The sequence below is a fragment of the Lytechinus pictus genome, chromosome 8 (assembly GCF_037042905.1).
Source record: "Lytechinus pictus isolate F3 Inbred chromosome 8, Lp3.0, whole genome shotgun sequence".
Classification (NCBI taxonomy): domain Eukaryota; kingdom Metazoa; phylum Echinodermata; class Echinoidea; order Temnopleuroida; family Toxopneustidae; genus Lytechinus; species Lytechinus pictus.
In genome coordinates this window covers 15,011,142-15,030,053 of record NC_087252.1, presented here as the reverse complement: position 1 = coordinate 15,030,053, position 18,912 = coordinate 15,011,142, and the positions used below count along the sequence as shown (strand labels likewise).

Below are 18,912 nucleotides of genomic sequence, written 5' to 3'. Positions count from 1 at the left end.
GCCAGTTTCCTGACCCATAATGCTTGTGTAGTCTAGTAATATAGACCCACTTTCATGATAACATGCTAATTAACAACTCAATACATTTATACCGCAATAATTATGTTACCAAGTTGCAAAACAATTACTTTTCCTCTCAAAACATTTTAGTCTCTCTATACAAGTACAATTATATGTCAATTCATTCTCTGTAGTATTAGTAGATATCTGAAAACGTGTAGTATTAGTAGATATCTGAAAACGTATATTTTAAGACTATGCATTTATAACACACAGTCAGTGAGAGACCACACACAGTTCACTCCCCCTTTAAAGCAATACAGAACAGCGTTTCGGTCAATGAATAATGATAACATTTTCACAATAGACAACAATATTTTGTTCATATCATGCACCATGATGTATCAAGGCAATAATAAATTCATTATTGAATATTCAATAGCTTTTCAGTATCGCATTACTTTGATGATATCGAAATATTGCCATGTACAGGTATCGTCTTTGCCTGTAGATTTGTACTTTACAAAAAAATGTAACAATTATCATTAGGCCTGGGCCGAGTCGGTCAGTGCACCTTTGCCTCATCGATGCTGTCGGGTCACTTGTGCAATGTTCTGTAAGTTTGGATATCCATTTTTAAAAATATATTTTTGAAAAAAAAAAGTAAGTAAATCATGAAACATTTACTGCTTTCCCCTGAGAATGATCTCATGATGACGAAAACAGACAGGAGATAGAACCTTCATTATACAACTCCCAAGAATGTTCTGTAATCTGATTGGTCCAAATCGGATCACATGATATTCAGCGAATTGCACTATTGCATCCAAAATGCACTATCCTGCACTCTGACGTCATACCAAAAGTACTATCCTGCACTCTGACTCCAGAGTGCAGGATAGTGCGAGGTCTGGAATTATCTAGAATTATCTAGCATTTAGATCAAATATAGAATTTAGTGCAGCTCAATAACATGGGGGAGGAGGGGGTTGTATAAAACAAACAATTCATGTATTCCTGTGCATAGAGGACCTAAATAATGAACTCTGTGCTCGACTCACCAAATTGATATACCGCACTCGGTCCTGCAGACCTCGGTGCGGTATATCCATGAACTCTTCTCGCACATTTTTCATTATTTTGCCCTGCATGCATAATTGTATACTGTTGCATTCTCAATGGAATGGAACAAACTCACATTAAGACACTCCCTAACAATTGAATCATTCACGTAGTCCCTAAAAATTGTTTTGTTTTAGGCAGCTGCCTTCGTTTATATATTTATGTCATTATGTATTTGGTTTTGTACGTATTAGGTAAATTGAAGTTGCGAGTGCTTTGGGCCATTTGGGAAAATATATTGTAATATAATGATAATATAAATATTGGCTTTATTATTGTTAATTATTATTATTGCACCTATCTAGAAAGATGACCCAAAGGGAGACTGTGAAATTGGTTCCTTTTGAGCAGCAAGTCTTTGCAGATTGATTCTATTGATAGCATATTTAAATGTGGATTATTATTGGAGAATAAATAAACAGGTGGTTTTTCTATACAGGTGGTCAGTACAGGGATTCTCAGAGCTGAAAATAAATGTATCTAAATAATACATAGAGTAAAATTCACCGGGCAAAATGCTGAAAATTTCATTAAGATTTTACACCAAATTATGAAGTTATTGAATTTTAAAATATATATAGTCAATATTCTTTGATAACAGTCATATGCATGGTGTCATGGATATTTAGTAGGTGGGCTGATGATACCATATTCCTACTTTTCTTATATTATTACAGGATATTATAATAAACATATTTTCATACATGTATGTATATATGCTTAGTCTCCCTTGTTTCAAAAGAAGTTGCAGCAATGCTTATCTATACGCAATCCAATTTTCTCATTCTTGGTGGTCAAAATTTAACTAAATGTAATTTCATATAATAACATATAACAGAATAAGTGGGGACATGACATCATGAGCTGGCTCATTACATATTCATGAAGACATGCATCGAATTGTTTCGCCAAAATATTGCACACCTAAAAATTTTACTTTAATGTTCCTTGTCGATTTTGATTAAATTTGCATTGTGTCTTTTGTCTGATTTTTACACACTATCTGTTCAAATCATATAATTTTCAGCCTGGAGTATGCCTTTGAGGCTTGAATGTATATGTTATGTAATTAACACAGAAATGATGTAATGATATTGATAATAACAGTGATGTCTTATTGAGCGCACACACCGTATAGAGACGTTCATGTGCAGCAACAGTTCCTTTTGGATATACAGAAATGCATATATAACTACAAATATATGTAAATAAAGTAAACAAAGAGATCTATAAGCCTGGAGATTTTCAGCCTGGAGTACACCTATATATTTATTTATTATTCTACGTCAAAGTCCATATTACATGTATGCCTTAAATTGTAATGTTGAAACTCTGTATTCTATTGCTTTATCATAATGCTCTTTATTTGAATATTTTATAGGAGGGAGAGACGAGGTTTATTGGAGTAAACAAGATACAAAACGGAGAGCTCAAACGAGAAGGACAACTTGGAAAGGTATGTTGAACAAATATATAAGGCTGCCAGAAGTGGTGGTTAAGATTTAGGTTCTTGAAATGACGTCTTTTATATTAATGTACCAAATGGCTCTGGAAGAAAATGTTCAATTGCTGAGAAATGAGCAAAATAAACACAAAATTCCATCAAATGTTGGGTACTTTTTTAAGCAGTATTGATACACTGTACCACATTCACTCTTTTCTCTGTTAGTGATCATAAGTGTTGACAGTTTTCAGCTAAGGTTTCATGATTTGACAAAGATAAGCTTATGTTAATGTACCTGGTGGGTGTTTCATAAAGCTGTTCGTAAGTTTACGAGTTACTTTACGCACGACTGGTGACCCTTTTCTCGTGCTACATAGTATATCCCTATGTAGCTGCCTTGGCCCCAAAGAACATGTCCCAGTCGATAGTAAAGTTGTGTGTAAGTTTACGAACAGCTTTATAAAACACCCACCTGGTCCCCGTCTTTCAAAGAGTTCCCATTGATCCAATCAATCAAAACTATGGAAAGCCAGCAGCGCCAACATTCATTGTTGTTCCAGTCATTCTACTGAGCAAAATGCGCATGCGGCGATGATTTTGATAGGCCATTTCATTTAGCGATTAATCACTAATCTTTGTGTTGCGGGCCCCAGATCTCGATTTATAATAAAAGGGTGACAGTCACCTTGATTCTTTAATACCTTTCACTGGTTGTTGTTTGTGCATACAGGGTAACTTTGGTACGGTTTTCAAAGCGGTGTTGAAGCCTGCTGAGCAGTGTCTGCCTGCCGAGACGGTCGCCGTCAAGGTCTTGATCAAGAGCGAGAGCAAACCCGAACAGTTCCACCAAGAAATAAGGGCTCTGTCTTACTGCGACCACAAAAACATTGTCAAGGTTATCGGATACTGTGATGGTAGGACATTCCTAAACACAGCAACTTTGTGTTAAAAGAGAATAAAGCCTATCTATCTATCTGTCTGTCTGTCTGTCTGTCTGTCTGTCCGTCCGTCCGTCCGTCCGTCCGTCCGTCCGTCCATCCATCTCCATCCTTCCTTCCATCCATCTCCATCCATCCTTCCATCCATCTATCCATCTCCATCCATCCTTCCTTCCATCCATCCATCCTTCCATCCATCCATCTTTATCCATCCATCCATCCATCTCCATCCATCCATCCATCCATCCATCCATCTTTATCCATCCATCCATCCATCCATCTCCATCCATCCATCCATCCATCCTTCCATCCATCCATCCATGCAACCAACCAACATACATTTATCTTTCTAACTATCATGATGCAATACTTGCATTTTTTGTAATTTTCAGATTCTTCTGCTAGTTGTAATTTTTTTGTCTCTTTCGATGAAATAATGGTTGTATGTTTGTTTGAAAACATGTTGATTATTTGTATTATTTTTCAAATTCTTCTTCTAATTATAATTGTTTATCTCCTTTAATGGAATCATGTTTTTTTTTAAATATGTTATTTGTTTTATTTTTTAATAGATTTCTAATTCTGATTATCGTTCTTTTTATGGAAGAAAGGTTGTTTGAAAACATGTTGATTATTTGTTTTATTTTTCAGATTCCTCTTCTGATAATTCTAATTGTTTATCTCTTGTGATGGAATACTTGCCGTTGGGATCGCTTGAGAAGTACATTCAAGAGAGACAGGACAGAGTTAGTCATAAGACGCTTTATCTCTTTGGACAGCAAATATGCCAGGTACATGTACGCCGATCTGGGCCCCATCTTACAAAGAGTTACGATTGATCCAATCAATTATAACTCTATGGAAATCCATCTGTGTCATAATTTTTTCTACAGGAATTTGCAAAATTCCCTTTGTAAGCAAAAGAGAACACACCAAATTGTCAAGAAATCAATGACTTTATGGATGTACATTCATATCTAGAAAATATTTTGAACAAACATGCATTTCATATGTTGACTTTGCTGGCTTTCCATAGTTGCGATTGAGCGGATCAGTCGCAACTCTTGTAAGACGGCCCCCAGGATTAAAGATAAACTCTGGTATTGTTCACAACAGAACACAAATAAATTGCTCACAGATTTGAGCAAAACTTACACAGAGCTATAGAAACTATATTGCCAGCGAAGTGTCGCCGTTAGCACGATATATGGCCTAGCGTTAAAATCCATTATATCGTGAGAACAGGGAAGGGAGAAATTAAATGAACGTAAAGCTTTCATCAATGATTGTCCATGAAAAGTGGGCATTCGGGTACAAACTTGCAAAATTCTAAGTTGGATTAAAGCAATAACAGAACAGCACTTTGTTCAGTAAGGAATGATAAACTTTTCATGAACGACAATATTTTGGTCATATCATGAGACTGCGATATATCAACATAATCATGATACCTTTATCATATATTCTATACTTTTTCAATATCACATACATAGCTTCGATAATATTAACCCGTTGAATACTGAATTCTGTCATTCCCATAGACTTTGTACAGATATAACCCGGTTCCAGTTGGCAATGGGTTAAATATCGCCTAGCACCAATTCTATGTAGGCGATTCCATGCTAGAAAAATCAGCCATTTTCAAAACGTTTTTCAACCTGCTGTCCAAACGAACGAAGAACTTCTATTTGTTCTGTGGTAGTATTAAAAAAACTGACAACCAACAAAAATATGTCGTCCATAGGTGAATAAGAGGTTAAAATGTCGCATGTCGTACGGGACATTTCTGCGTCCCGTACGACACAACATTTTCGCCTATAATTTACCCATAATCAATATTTTTGTGTTGGTTATTAGTTTTTCACATGATTACCAACTAAAGCTTTTATCATTGACAAAAAAGAATATTTTATTGCTCAAGCATTCGGCTAGGAAACTAGAAATTGTTGTCAAATGTCCCGTATGACACGTATCGAATCGCCCATGTAACGTAATTTGTTTTGTTTGTATATTTCAGGGCATGAAATACCTTCATGAAGTCAGGATGATGGTGCATAGAGATCTAGCGGCGAGGAATGTCTTAGTCGCTAGCGAGAATGAGGTGAAGATCACAGACTTTGGTCTCGCTCGTATCTTTGGAACCGAGAAGGACTACTATCGGGCAAAGGAAGTCGGCCAGAAGGTGCCCGTCAAGTGGTAAATATCGATTACTTTGCTGTCCAAAAAAAATGAAGATTATTTTTAGTATTACTCCTACATTTACAGTAGATATCAGTTATAACAATCTAATAATAAAATAGCCTTCAAAACGGACATACTGAAGCTTTTCGACATGCACTCATCGGAGTAAAATCGCATGAATGACTAAAACGCTAGAGCAAAACAATGTATAATAGAACCGTAACCAGACAATGGACTCTAAATGGCGAGCTGTGATTGACTGCTGTCAAGCAAACAGGTTAGGCTTGGTACCAGCAGTATATTCAATTCATGGCTGGTACCAAGCCTAACTTGTTTGCTTGACAGCCAATCACAGCTCGCCATTTAGCGTCCATTGTCTGGTTACGGTTCTATTATATATTGTTTTGCTGTAGCGTTTCAGTCATTCATGCGATTTGCTACGATACTGCAACAAATAACAATAAAAAGATAAATTTGATTTCCTTTTTTTTTATTACAGGAAATAAATCATGTACTTAAACAAAATAAAACCAAACAATGATCTTACATCAATCTCTTGAAGTACGATGTACAATCCAGGGTTATAATAGTCAAGTATATAATCCAGATAAGATCCAAGTTCGTTGGCAAAGATTCCGTAAATTAAAGTTCACAAAGATGGCGACGATGAAACCGATGATGAAGCACGATGAATAATAAGAGTCACTGTAACAAGTTGAAATGTCAGTGAAGACGATGTTTATAATGATTAACAGTCAATTTCAGCAATCCATGGGTTGAAAAGTGTTCATTAAAACAGGTTGATGATCTCGATGAGAACTGAGAATTCCTCTCTCAAAATAACTGCAAACCGTTCATTGATGGCGGGCAAATAAAACCACAGAAGATAAATATTCCAGGTGGAAATAAACTCGGCTCTGACATAAAGTCTGGCGTGAAACTCTGAGTTCTGATCTGATATGATGAAGTGATCTGATATGATGATGTTCTTGAAGAAACTGCAGTTTATATATACAAATTTCAACTATTCTAGAAGCTTCTAGTATTCACTCTTCTGGAAGCTTCTGGTATTGTCTTTAAGAAGAACATTCTGCCCATTTCTAGAGCAGTCTACATTTAAAACACTCTTGAATGACCTCATTGAAATCAACAATGTCAACAAAATAGCTAAGCCTATTGTTCTTTTCACTACAACTACTGGGAGCTCTATTGTCCGCCTTACCCTATTCAAAAGTAAAACTCCTTGGCCTTTAAATAGGCGAGAGGCCTGCATAACAAGCTTTTACAAACACGGTCTGGAATGTTCTTTATTATTCTAGGCTATGGATATCCTTATAGAGAAAATAATGAAATAAATGAATGTAATTGCTCTTACAATTTTATTTGTATATAACAGATTTTACTCCGATGAGTGCATGTCGAAAAGCTTCAGTATGTCCGTTTTGAAGGCTATTTTACGATTTTGCAGTACCAAACACTTGTTTATTAATCTAATAATAAGGTCGAACATAATCAAATGAAATGACCGTCAAAGCTCGCTCTTCCACACATCCAGGAGATGGCATGATCTGTTATGTCAGTGACAAAATAATGGACATATGATTTTCATGACATATGATAATTATTCCTTGCTGAATTATTCAGCTTAGCACTTTCTATGCATTTTTGAATGACTACTGTGTAAGAGGACTACATTGAAGGACTGTAATTACAGAACGTTGTTCGATTAAAATTTGAAAAGTTTAAGATAAATGCCAGTTGTAATGATTTAATGTACAGAATCCAATAAAATTACCACCCAAGTGTCTGTTTGCATGAATGAAAAATATGTGCAAAAAGGTTCTCAAAGGAACTGCTTATGGAGAAGTTTAGTATAAAAATAAGCATGAGATTCAAGCTATATGTTGGGTATGTTTCCAAACAATAACAACTGAATGTCCTTCATGTGCTAATCTGTGTAAGGGATCTACAGTGCATTTTTTTTTCAGCTCTGATTTCATGATTTCACAGATTTCAGTTAATGTAACTGTACCAGATCTAGATCCAAGATATAATCAATTAATATTGACTGGCCTCGGGGCGAAACTACATATATCGCCCAAACTAGGTTTATATTGCTCAAGTCGTAGATGAGGGTGATATCAATTTAGTGAGGGCGATATTTGTACTTTTGCACCCAGACTAGTCAATATTGCTGTTATTAACCAAATCAGACATCTAGAGCAAAAATCTTGAAAATTTAGAGTTTAAGATTGGGAATCTATTTTGTCATGATGAGCAGACTGGGCCTCTGAAATCTACCATTGTGATGTAATTGAAATGACGCATCCCTGGCCTGGGGACGCCTTGTCCAGCGTTGTCTCAACTTGATTAACATTATGACGTATAGCACTGTGTACAAAAACCTGTAGAATACCCGAATGTGAGCTCTGCCTTGTTGCACACTACAATTCCACGCATTTTCTCATAGACTTTCCTGAGCGGGCAATAAATTTGATCCGTGGATAAACAATTGAAAACTTATTGACCGACCATTTGATCACAGTCATAAGCAGGCATTAATGTATTAAATTTACCCTGCTCAGATGTCTGATACGGTTAATAATAATGACTATTAATATTGGTTTTACAGACATTCTTAGAAATCAGTGTTTAGTGAAACCACTTTCATTTATCTTTAAGTTTATTCTAAGTATTTTAAGTATTTCCTGCAGTGTTCGCATCAAGTTTATGATTAAGGAGGCGCGATAGCTCAGTCGGTAGGGCAGGGGATTCGTATTCCGGTGACCCGGGTTCGATTCCCACTTGGTGCGCTAGTGCCCTTTGGTAAGGCATTAATCCTCATCACCAGGTCCTTCGGAGAGGACCTTAAGCCGTTGGTCCTCTGGTTGCTTGCTTACAAGCATTCATGCTTTCTTAGCAATCAGGTAAAAAAATCCCAATCAATTAATCAATTAATTAACCATTATTTTTATTTGATTGTAGGTATGCCCCTGAGTGGCTAAAACATAATAAGTACCTGAAGGAGAGTGATGTTTGGAGTTTTGGCATAGTTCTTTGGGAGATGTTCTCATACGGTGGAAAGATACAGTAAGTAGACCACTTTTTCTCTGGGGGGGGGGGGGGGAAACCACATTCTCACATTTCATGCGAGACATGCTTGTGAATAGATTGCATTTTTAGTGTCCATAATCATTTTTCTTTGGCCATTTCGGAATTAAGTTTAAATATTTTTTTTTACATTAAAGTATATTTTAAAACCTGGTTATGATTTTTTAAACCCCTTTATAGTTTAATTATATTGAAGTTTTATTAACCCCTTAACCCTATAGCACCTACAGATTCCTATGCATAATGGCAATTACTCACTGGAGGAAACAATAAAACTGGTAGTAAGTAGGCATTGTTTCAAACAAATTGAAATAGTTTTTTATAAATTTACTTTTGTTCATTACAAGTTATATCTATTTTGTAGCATAGGACCTGTTGAATAGAATGGTACATGGCAAAGTTCAATCAGATGTACGAATATTGACCTTTGACAATCGTTTGCAAAGCGAGAAGAAAAAAAAACAAAAGTTCGGGTTTCAGCCGCCCCAGTCCCACGCCTTCAAAAAAATGTAAAGTATCACTGACAGAATACTAAAGTTTTCGCCAAATCTTGGATCAAATATGTCAAAAATTAATTCCAACTCACATCTAGATGTCACTCTGTGTGATATCCAACGTTTTGATGAACATATAGCAACGCCCGAGCTTCTTCGGCGAAGTAAGTGGTTTTCCGAGACATGAACGCAGCCATCTTTGCTGAGATCGACTGCGCAACAGTCTGGAACTTGCTACACACCGATGCATGTCAATCGGTTTTTCTCTATTATACTCAATAGGAGCATACACTTTTCTATGCAGATCTATATAGCAGCCAACCTATACGGTATGCACACGCAATATTACCACGGTAAATCATAGACAAGAGATACTATAGCGCAAAGAAAACGTACGGGCGGTTAAGGGCGGTTCAGTGTGTAATAGGAAGGGCGGTCTCGGGCGGTTCAGGTGCTAAAGGGTTAACCCCGTAACAGGGAGTTTGCCTTTCACTGGTGCATGACAAATATGAATGTTTACAAAGGAAAGAAAGTTTACAAATGAGATGAAAGATATAAATCAACCTGCCAGCTGAAGGGTTCCCTTTTTAATCCACCAAGTAATACATGTACTATACTTGAATGGTCTCATTAAGAATATAAGCCTTTTTGTGAAACCTTGTGAAGAAAGAAAAAAATCACAGGCCAAGATTTTTCAGTGAATTTCCGTGGTAGGGATAATAAATGCCACCAATTTTTTTTATTATGGTCCTCTTATCATCTTACCACACTTTTTGATGGCATTCTTTTCCTGCTTGATCACGATTAATGTTAGAAGACATCATTCATGTTTGATAAGCTTTTGGGTGATTGATTAATTTTATTTCTGGATTCACATCAAAGAGGAGTATACAACATAACATAAACAAAGGTATCAAATCAGTAATACAATAATCGTAATGCGAGCAATAAAAATGAATATCAGCAAAATGTATCATTCATTAAACAGAACGATGATTAGAAGGATTGCAGGAGACTGCTTTGGGAATGAATGAATTAACATCTGACTGGTGACCATTTCTCATGTTGACTGATATATCCTTACGTAGCTCACTTAGCAGCAAATAACATGTTCCAGTCGTGTGTAAAGTCATGTGTGAATGTTCGAACCAGGGTGACTAGACGTCTCGTATTTCAGCAATTGGTACCGCGTCCTGTACGACCCTGCCCGGGATGCAGTTTTGTCCCGTATTTCACCATTATATGAACACATTTTATTTGAAGATATTCAAGAACTGCATTTTTCCTTGTATGCATAGTGGGAAAATAAGAAAAAGGGTGAAATATTATATCAGGGATTTTAGATATCCTGTCAAAATCTGTCACAAAGTTTAATTCTGAAAATGTCAACATTTTTGCTGGCTCACTTTGCTTTCTTGCAGCTTTTTAGAAATTTCGCCTGTTGCCATGTTTAGCCCTCTGGAAATATGGGGCTCATTACACAACTGATCTGACCTCCAAGTGTCCCGTATCTCGACTATCTGGTCACCCTAGTTCGAACATCTTTGCAAAATACCTGCCAGTCAAACATGCAATCTATTTTAGAACATCAATATTTTGTTTCTAATTTTTATTATTGATTTTTTTGTACAGCTATCGAGACCAACGGGGTGTTGAAGTAGGCCACGGCGACCTGTTGGACTTTTTGGAGAAAGGAAACCGTCTACCGCCCCCGCCGTCCTGCCCCTCGGCAATAGACACGATGATGCAGCATTGCTGGAGATTTGACCCGGCGGAACGACCAAAGTTCCAGGCACTCATCCACAGGCTAGGGAATTTAGTCCAGCAGTCTGAACGCGGTGAAATGGGATCATCCTCTTCCTCGTTTGGTTTATAGCCGTTGATATTAGCTTAGGGTGCGTTCAGACACTGACCAAAAGTTACAGGTGCCCATGTTAAGGGGGAAGTTCACCCGGATAAAAGGTTTTTTGTTAAAATAGCAGGAAAAAAATATAATTAAAGAATATTGGTGAAGGTTTGAGGAAAAACCATGCAAGATTTAAAAGATTATTAGAGTTTTATTTTTTTTTATTTGTGACGTCATATGTGAGCAGCTTCCCATGCATCGTGAATTAGAAAATTCAATAAAAATATAATTTCTCAAGAAATTGTTTTTTTTATTGTACCTTAAGTATAACACTTCACTTGCACGTCTTTTTACAATAAATGATTTTCCCAACCGAGATTTTTTTTCTCCAATATTTGAAATTTTGTGACATCGTTTTGTCAAAATGTGATTCATGATGGTTTCCATGAAGCCCACTCTCCTGGCTGCTATTGCTTCAAGCACCTCTGTGCTTATAATAGCTGGCCCCTGTATTTTACCGAACTCACTATATCACATGCTTATGTATGATTCAATTATCTGTCTTTTCTGTATTATTTACAATGTATCTCTTCAATCGTCACATTTAAATTGTATTCATTTATATGTTTGGTATTATTTGAACTTGTTAATTTATCATGATTTATGAATAAAATGCAGAAACTCCTGCAAAAAAAAAATATCAACAGGCAAATTATTTCACACCCGCTCCTGGAATAAGAAAATTTTTAGTCATCTTGAACCATTAAAAACTTAAAAATTTTCATTTTATATTACATAACATATGGGGTAGCTGCTCGTATATGACATCACAAATAAAAAAATTGAAATTCTAATAGCTTTCTTAATCTTTAATGGATTTTCCTCAAACCTTCACCAATATTTGTTATTATTTTTTCTGCTATTTTTACAATAAAATTTTTCGTCAGGATGACCTCCCCCCTTTAAGACTTGGGAATGTAGTCCAGTAATGTGAAAGGGGTAAAATGGGATCCGCATCTTCCGCTTACGGTTTACAGCCGATGATTTTAGCTTAGGGTGCGTTCACGCTCCCTTTGCGAACGTAGAGTGAATCGTTAGAAATGCTCATAAACATACTTCTGTGGAGTCCTGCTTATTATAATAATCATAATTTAATAAACTTTTTAAAGCACCTTTTCCAGCACATTACACAGAGACTAAAAGTAATAACGATTTAACGAAGTATAAGCTTAGATATAAAAACTAAAATGAAAATTGAATGAAAGTCCAAGAGAGAGGGAGAGAGAAAGAGAGAGAGAGAGAGAGAGCAATGCTGGCAAACTGGCATTAACAGAAAAGACGTGTTTTTAGATTTTTCTTGAATATGTCAAGTGAAACCTCAGTCTTTATAGAGTTGGGTAGATTCTACCATGTTCTTGAAGCAGCGGCAAGAAATGCCAGCATTCGTTCGACTTCTGGAGATATGGGGTGATATTTTGAAAAATTCTCTTCCCTTTTGTTGTAAATTGTATGTCGTCTCAGTGTGATAACTGTTCGCCTGTATAATCTCAAATCAGTATTCTGAATTGTCTTTTCTCTGTAAGGACGTCCCGTATTCTATCTCCGAAGTGCCCATGTTTATTTTGTCAACCAACCCTTAACTGTTTTATAATGCAGTGTGAAAGGACTCTCCAGTGTGAATGGTTCCCTCTTGTGTGAAAGGTCCCTTCAAATGTGAACAAGTTTCCTATGTGAACAGGTTTCGTCCAATGTGAATCGGTCTCCATTGATACGAATAAGTGTCCTGCAATTTGAAATTATTTGAAATTATTTTAAAATGTGATTTGGCGCATGCAATTGCTTTTTATTATATGAAAATATGAAATGGATTTCAAATTTAATGATTGATGAGTAGGAATTGCTTTTAATGCTTTAAGCTCAGGTAACATAAATTATTCAGATTATTTATCATGAAAAGTAGTATGACATGAACAGTATTTAAATGTTCTATTCTAAGAGGTGTTCGAGTACTCTTGAGGATAAATAAAATATGTGTACAAAGAACTTGAAGTCCCAAAATAGTTTGGTACCAAAGTTTGCACTCATGCAATTATGTAAAAGATGTATCACATAATCATTTATTTAACATGACACTCGTGCAGCATTAAGTATTTTCCAAGCTGATTGGAAAGAATAAAATGAAGTAATTTTCTCCTTAAATGGAAATTGTATAACAGTAGATTGTGGATGTGACCTAGGTAAGAACCTTTAAGACATAATTGGTAAATAACTGGATTGAATTATTATGCCCCAAAGAATAATGATCATTATTGATAGATTTATTGTGTCCAAAACGGGTATGGAGGGAAAGCTGACTGGAAAGGAGACTAGACTTGATTTAACGTGCATGTGCTTTGTAGATATAAAGTTATACATGTGTGTTGTACTATATTCCTCTTAGTATGTATGGAATATTGCCAGATAATTGCAATATGTAATGGCATGTCATATATTGTTCCATGACGTATGCTCCAGCGACAATTGCTCCGATGGAAAATCTGCATGTTAAGCCAAACATAAATTTAACCTCCAAAACTAAATAAACCCTAATCCTTATCTTTACATTACTCTGACCCCAAAACTATTACAATCCAAACTCTGAACCTGTGCCCTGTGAGGTGTTAAGATCGGAGCAAATGTCGCAGAAGCAAATGTTGTGTCACTGTCATACATGTATATGTTGTAAATGTAATCTCTTTTGTGTGATATTAAGTGTAATTGTCAATATATAGGTTCTCTTTCAGCAATCGTTTTAAGGAATTTCTCATTAGTCATCCTCATTGCCCAATCAATACACTATAAAAACTGGGGTTTTACTAGTTGATGTCCATAGAGGACCACTCCTGAGGTGTTAAAATTTACCCCCTAGAGATTGAATATAACTCTAATGAGTGTAAAAGTAAAAACCAAAGCTGTTGTAAGAACACCCATGAATGTTGAACTAACACTGTAAATGTAACACCAGAGTAAAATGACTGGTGTTGTCCTCTATTTACACCAATTGACACCAGTTTTCATTGTATAGGCCTATGCTTATTAGCCCTTATTAGCCTCAGTCTAGACGTGCATCATCCTTTATGCATAATGTGTTCACAATTTCAATTTCTCTGAAGTGTATACTGGATTTTTAACCGACTTGCGAAATATTCTTACTATGGACAATGACAAAAAGTTCCCGGATGTCGTTCACGCTGTTTACTCGTGTGACCCAGTTACTTTCAGGAGCTTGCAGGGTTCCCACAGTCATGGAAAATCCTGGAAAAATTTGTGGTCATGGAAAGTCAGGGAATTTTGGAAAATTTGTGAAAAGTCATGGTGTTGCGTTTACCTCTTGGCTATGGCAGCTTTCCAGTTTGTCGTGTCTTGCAACTCTCTTACTCTGTGATCATACTCTGCTATTATAATTGGTGTTCATGAGCTTTTTTTTTCCAGTTTTGTGACATCCCAAATTCGACATAACTCCTGGGACATCACGGGAAGTCATGGAAAGAAGCAATATAGTCATGGAAAAGTCATGGAAATCTGTTTTCAAATTTCTGTGGGAACCCTGGCTTGAAGGTAAAGAAAACGTGCAGCAAGAGGTTGATGACACAAGTAGCAAGTTTTATGATGGTTCTTCCTTGAAATGTTAGAAGAGATTGAGAACATGGTGCGAGAGTCGATGCAACTAGACTAGCGCTAGCTACGGTACAAGTAGACCGGGGGCCCCGTCTTACAAAGAGTTATGATTGATCCAATCAATCGTAACTCTATGGAAATCCATCAGTGCCATAATTTCTTGTACAGGAAATTTGCAAAATGTCCTCTGTAAGCAAAGGAGAACAGACCATAATCTCAAGAAAACAATTAATTTGTGTAATTTACGTTATATCTAGTAAACATTTTGAAAATTCATGCATTTCAGATGTTGACGTTGCTGGCCGTCCATAGTTGTGATTGATCGGATCAATAGCAACTCTTTGTGAGACGGGCCCTTGAAGTTAAGGTCACTCATCACTTAACAAGAAGTTGAGTTTCTATTTCAGTGAAAGGCAATTTCATGTTGTGCGCTACTTCCGGGAACCTTCTTTTTATTGTCGATAGTAAGAATTCTCTGGCAATGGGAACCGGCCGGTGATTTGTGAAGCTGTTCATAAAATACGCACAGCTTTACGCATGGCCTGTGCCCCTTTCTTGGGAGCTAAGTCTGGGCCCCGTCTTACAAAGAGTTACGATTGATCCAATCAATCGTACCTCTATGGAAATCCATCGGTGTCATAAATTTTTCTACAGGAAAATTGCACAATGTTCTTTGAAAACAAAGAGAAGCATACTGAACTGTCAAGAAAATGAATATACATCATATCTAAAAAAAAATTTGAACAAACATGCATTTTAGATGTGGGTGTTGCTGGCCTTCCATAGTTGTGATTGATCAGAACAATCGCAACTCTTTGTAAGACTGGGCCAAGATTGTCTATTATTTGGAAGCTGAACTTGAAATTCAATCTGTCAATGAGACCTTCTGTTGTCAACAAGCATTTTATGCATTCAAAGTTGTTTTTTTTGTCAAAATATTGATAAGGGTTGTAAAAATAGCGTCAGTATTTTGCTGAATCACCAGTGGCAATTTGGGTATCTTATAGGGACATTATAAATTATTATCAGATAATTTTTTTTCAAACTTGATACGGAAAAAGGGTAACCTTCTTCTTCCTTTAAAAAAAGTCTCCACGATGATGTGTGTCTCTACAGTACGTGATTAAATTACCTGTAGTATTGATGTTATTGGTTATCTTTCTGAAATGGTCTAGTAACTTCGTTGCATGTATTTTATATTGGTGTTATGCAATTTCTGATGTTTTCGTTTTGAATATTTATCCTCCAGTCCAACTGCAAGTGTTTTTTTGTTGGTCATGACTTGTTTGTTTGGATCTACCTTCAGACTTTTCAAGCATTCCTTGTTCTGAATGCTTGAACAATGTTAATCACTGCAGTCCTATCCCCTCCCCCAATTTTCAAATGCCATTGTTTAGTTGTTCGACTACTAATGCAGACCTGCCAACCAGTACGTTTTAGCCGTATTTAGTAAGTTTTTGCAACCAAAATACGGCAGTACGTTTTTTTTTTTTTTTTTTTTTTAAACTAAATCGTAATTTATTGAGAAAAATAATCTCTATATGTCTCTATTTCATAAAACGTGCTCAAATATGGTTATTAGATCAATGTAATTTCAGGTAACTTTTTTTTTTTCAATCATTTTGTTCAAACCATGGTGAAGATATACACATGTTTTAATGTTTTTTTTTTTCATCTGCAAGAGCAGTGCGCATTTTAGCTTGCATGCAGCTTGAGCGCCGCGATGAGCGAGTGCGCCAAGCATTTTATTATGAAATACACTTTTTGGGGGAAAAATTGTTTTTTTAATCACAGAATATAGTTTTTCATTCCCAGAGGTTGGCAGGTCTGCTAATGACTGTTGTCTTCTAAATCACCCTATCTCCGCCTATTTTCACATTTTCATTCCCTGTCATGTTCGCTGTTTTTTTTATACCTTCTTGCCTTGCATTTTTTCGCTTCTGTAGACCTAATTTTAAATTATTTTTCCTTCCAATTCATGACCACCTTTCATTTCTTTGTGTCTCCCCAACTTGTATTACGGTAAGTTTTATAGTGAACAAGATCAATTATTCATCGCGAATTGACAGAACAAGAAAAAAAGAAGAAGTACAATTTCCATTTGAATTCCGTAACAACCGAAATACACTGTTAATTTGTGATAAAGTTTGTACATCTAAGCTTGGGGTTATTCCCCCGGAATTCAGTTTAAATGCAATATCTGAAAACGGAATGCAATTCCCCACTCATGGTTCTGATTTTCTTAAAATCATGTTTCGTTTGATTCCCTTTGCTGCGTTTAAATCTGTTACATTAACTTGAGCTCATCTGGGCCAGTTGAGCAATCTTCAAGGACACTGCAATCTTTTTGTATTATGAACCATTTTTTATATATATTTTTTAAGAGCATTAATCTCTGCACATGTGCTGATTGTGGTTGAAATGCTATTTTCCTAAAGACAAGTTAGTTAGAGTTAGTAAATAATGATATAATGCTTTCCACAATGATCTCCGTGTAGGACTACAGATTTCCCTCACATCTGTCTTCGACGCATGCTTGTGTTTTGCACATAAATGATAATATATTTCACATCACTTCACAACACAAATCATGTCTATTAATTATTATTGGATCAGAATCCTAATCTCTGGCGATGATTTTTAGTTAATCACTTTGACTTGCGTTGAAGTAAACTGATAAAGTACAAGCATATATGTTTATTATGATGTAGAAGTAGACTCGTTGTTGTTGCATGTTTTGGTTAGAATTAAAGCTTAATATGTATGACATTCTTGTATTGCATATTGTTGTCAACGTGCGTTATGAGTGTTCTTGTATATACAATATATGCACAATGAGTTTGTGCTCTCTTTGATCAAAGATGAAATATATTATTATGATTCTTTATGTGAAAGTAAAAATATAAATCTGAATATGCATCATTGTGCCCTTCTGGTTTTGTTCCATGTGTTCTATATCAAAGAAATTGAAGGAGTCCTGGAGGAATTTAGGGTTGAGTTGTGGAGATGTTGGTTGAAATGATGGCAGTGCTGGAGTAGGGTGGGTTGAGAGAATAAAGTGAATGGAGTGAGGGAGTGAAGTGAGGGAGTGGAGCGAGGGAGGGGAGTGAGGCAGTGGAGCGATGGAGTGGAGCGAGGGAGGGGAGCGATGAAGTGGAGTGATGGAGTGGAGCGAGGGAGGGGAGTGGAGGAGTGGAGCGAGGGAGGGGAGTGAGGGATGGGCATGTTGGAGTGGAGATGAGTAGGGAGGTGATGGGGGTTAGGAAATCGAGTGAACAAGTGGAGTAATGTAGTAGAATGAGAGAGTAATGGAGTGGAATGAAGTAGTGGAGTGAGAGTGGATTGGAGTGATGTAGAGTAATGGTGAGGGGTGTAAAATGAGGGAATGGAGTGAGAGTGGAGTGAGGGAGTGGAATGCAGGGGCTGAGAGAGTGATGTGAGGGAGTGGAATGAGAAAGTGGAGGAAATGGCATGGGGAGTAAGCTGATTGGGGAGTGGCATGAGGGAGTGAGGTGGATGATGAGTCGAATTGGAAGTGGAATGGGTTTGTGGAATGAGGTAGTTGAATGAGGGTGTGGGGTGAGGGAGTGGAATGAGAGAATGGCCGGAATAATGGATGAGTGACGAAGTGGAGTGAGAGATTTAATAGAATAATGGATTAGATTAATGTAACAGTGGAAGGAGGGAGTGGAGTGGATGAGTGGATGAGTGGAGTGAGGGTGTTGAATAATGGAGTGGAGTGAGTAGTGGTATACTAGTGGAATGTGAGTGAGTGATGATGGGGTGACTGAGAGTAGAATGAAGGAGTGCCAGTGATGTATCAAGTGCGAAATAAAATTAATGTTGCACATTTTTTGTTGTTAAATGGACACGAAAGGATGGCTGTCATTCAAAGCACTGTTTATTATTGTAAATTTTGCGAGCTGATCGATTTGTCCTCTTCAACAAACGTCCCCTCTAACCTGAAAACAGGCGCATTTAATATAGGCCTAGTATATGAACACGGATACAAAGCACGAGCTGAAATTTTCTTTGATGTAAAGCGGGATATTAATTCTAAAGAATATAAACTTGTTTTAATATATTTTGCCGGATCAAAGGTTAGGGCCTGTCATTTTG

General features: G+C 36.6%; 1 protein-coding gene across 1 annotated transcript in view; it reads left to right on the top strand.

Annotated features, from left to right (window-relative positions):
* The window catches only part of LOC129267136 (BDNF/NT-3 growth factors receptor-like), a 32,939-nt gene extending 16,645 nt beyond the window's left edge, over positions 1-16,294 (top strand). Inside the window, exons 9-14 of the mRNA XM_064103633.1 lie at positions 2,504-2,578; positions 3,297-3,480; positions 4,156-4,295; positions 5,522-5,700; positions 8,671-8,775; positions 10,923-16,294. Coding sequence (XP_063959703.1) covers positions 2,504-2,578; positions 3,297-3,480; positions 4,156-4,295; positions 5,522-5,700; positions 8,671-8,775; positions 10,923-11,166 — 927 coding nt within the window. The 3' untranslated portion in view covers positions 11,167-16,294. The remainder of the gene's footprint in view (positions 1-2,503; positions 2,579-3,296; positions 3,481-4,155; positions 4,296-5,521; positions 5,701-8,670; positions 8,776-10,922) is intronic.
* Positions 16,295-18,912: the final 2,618 nt, after the last annotated feature.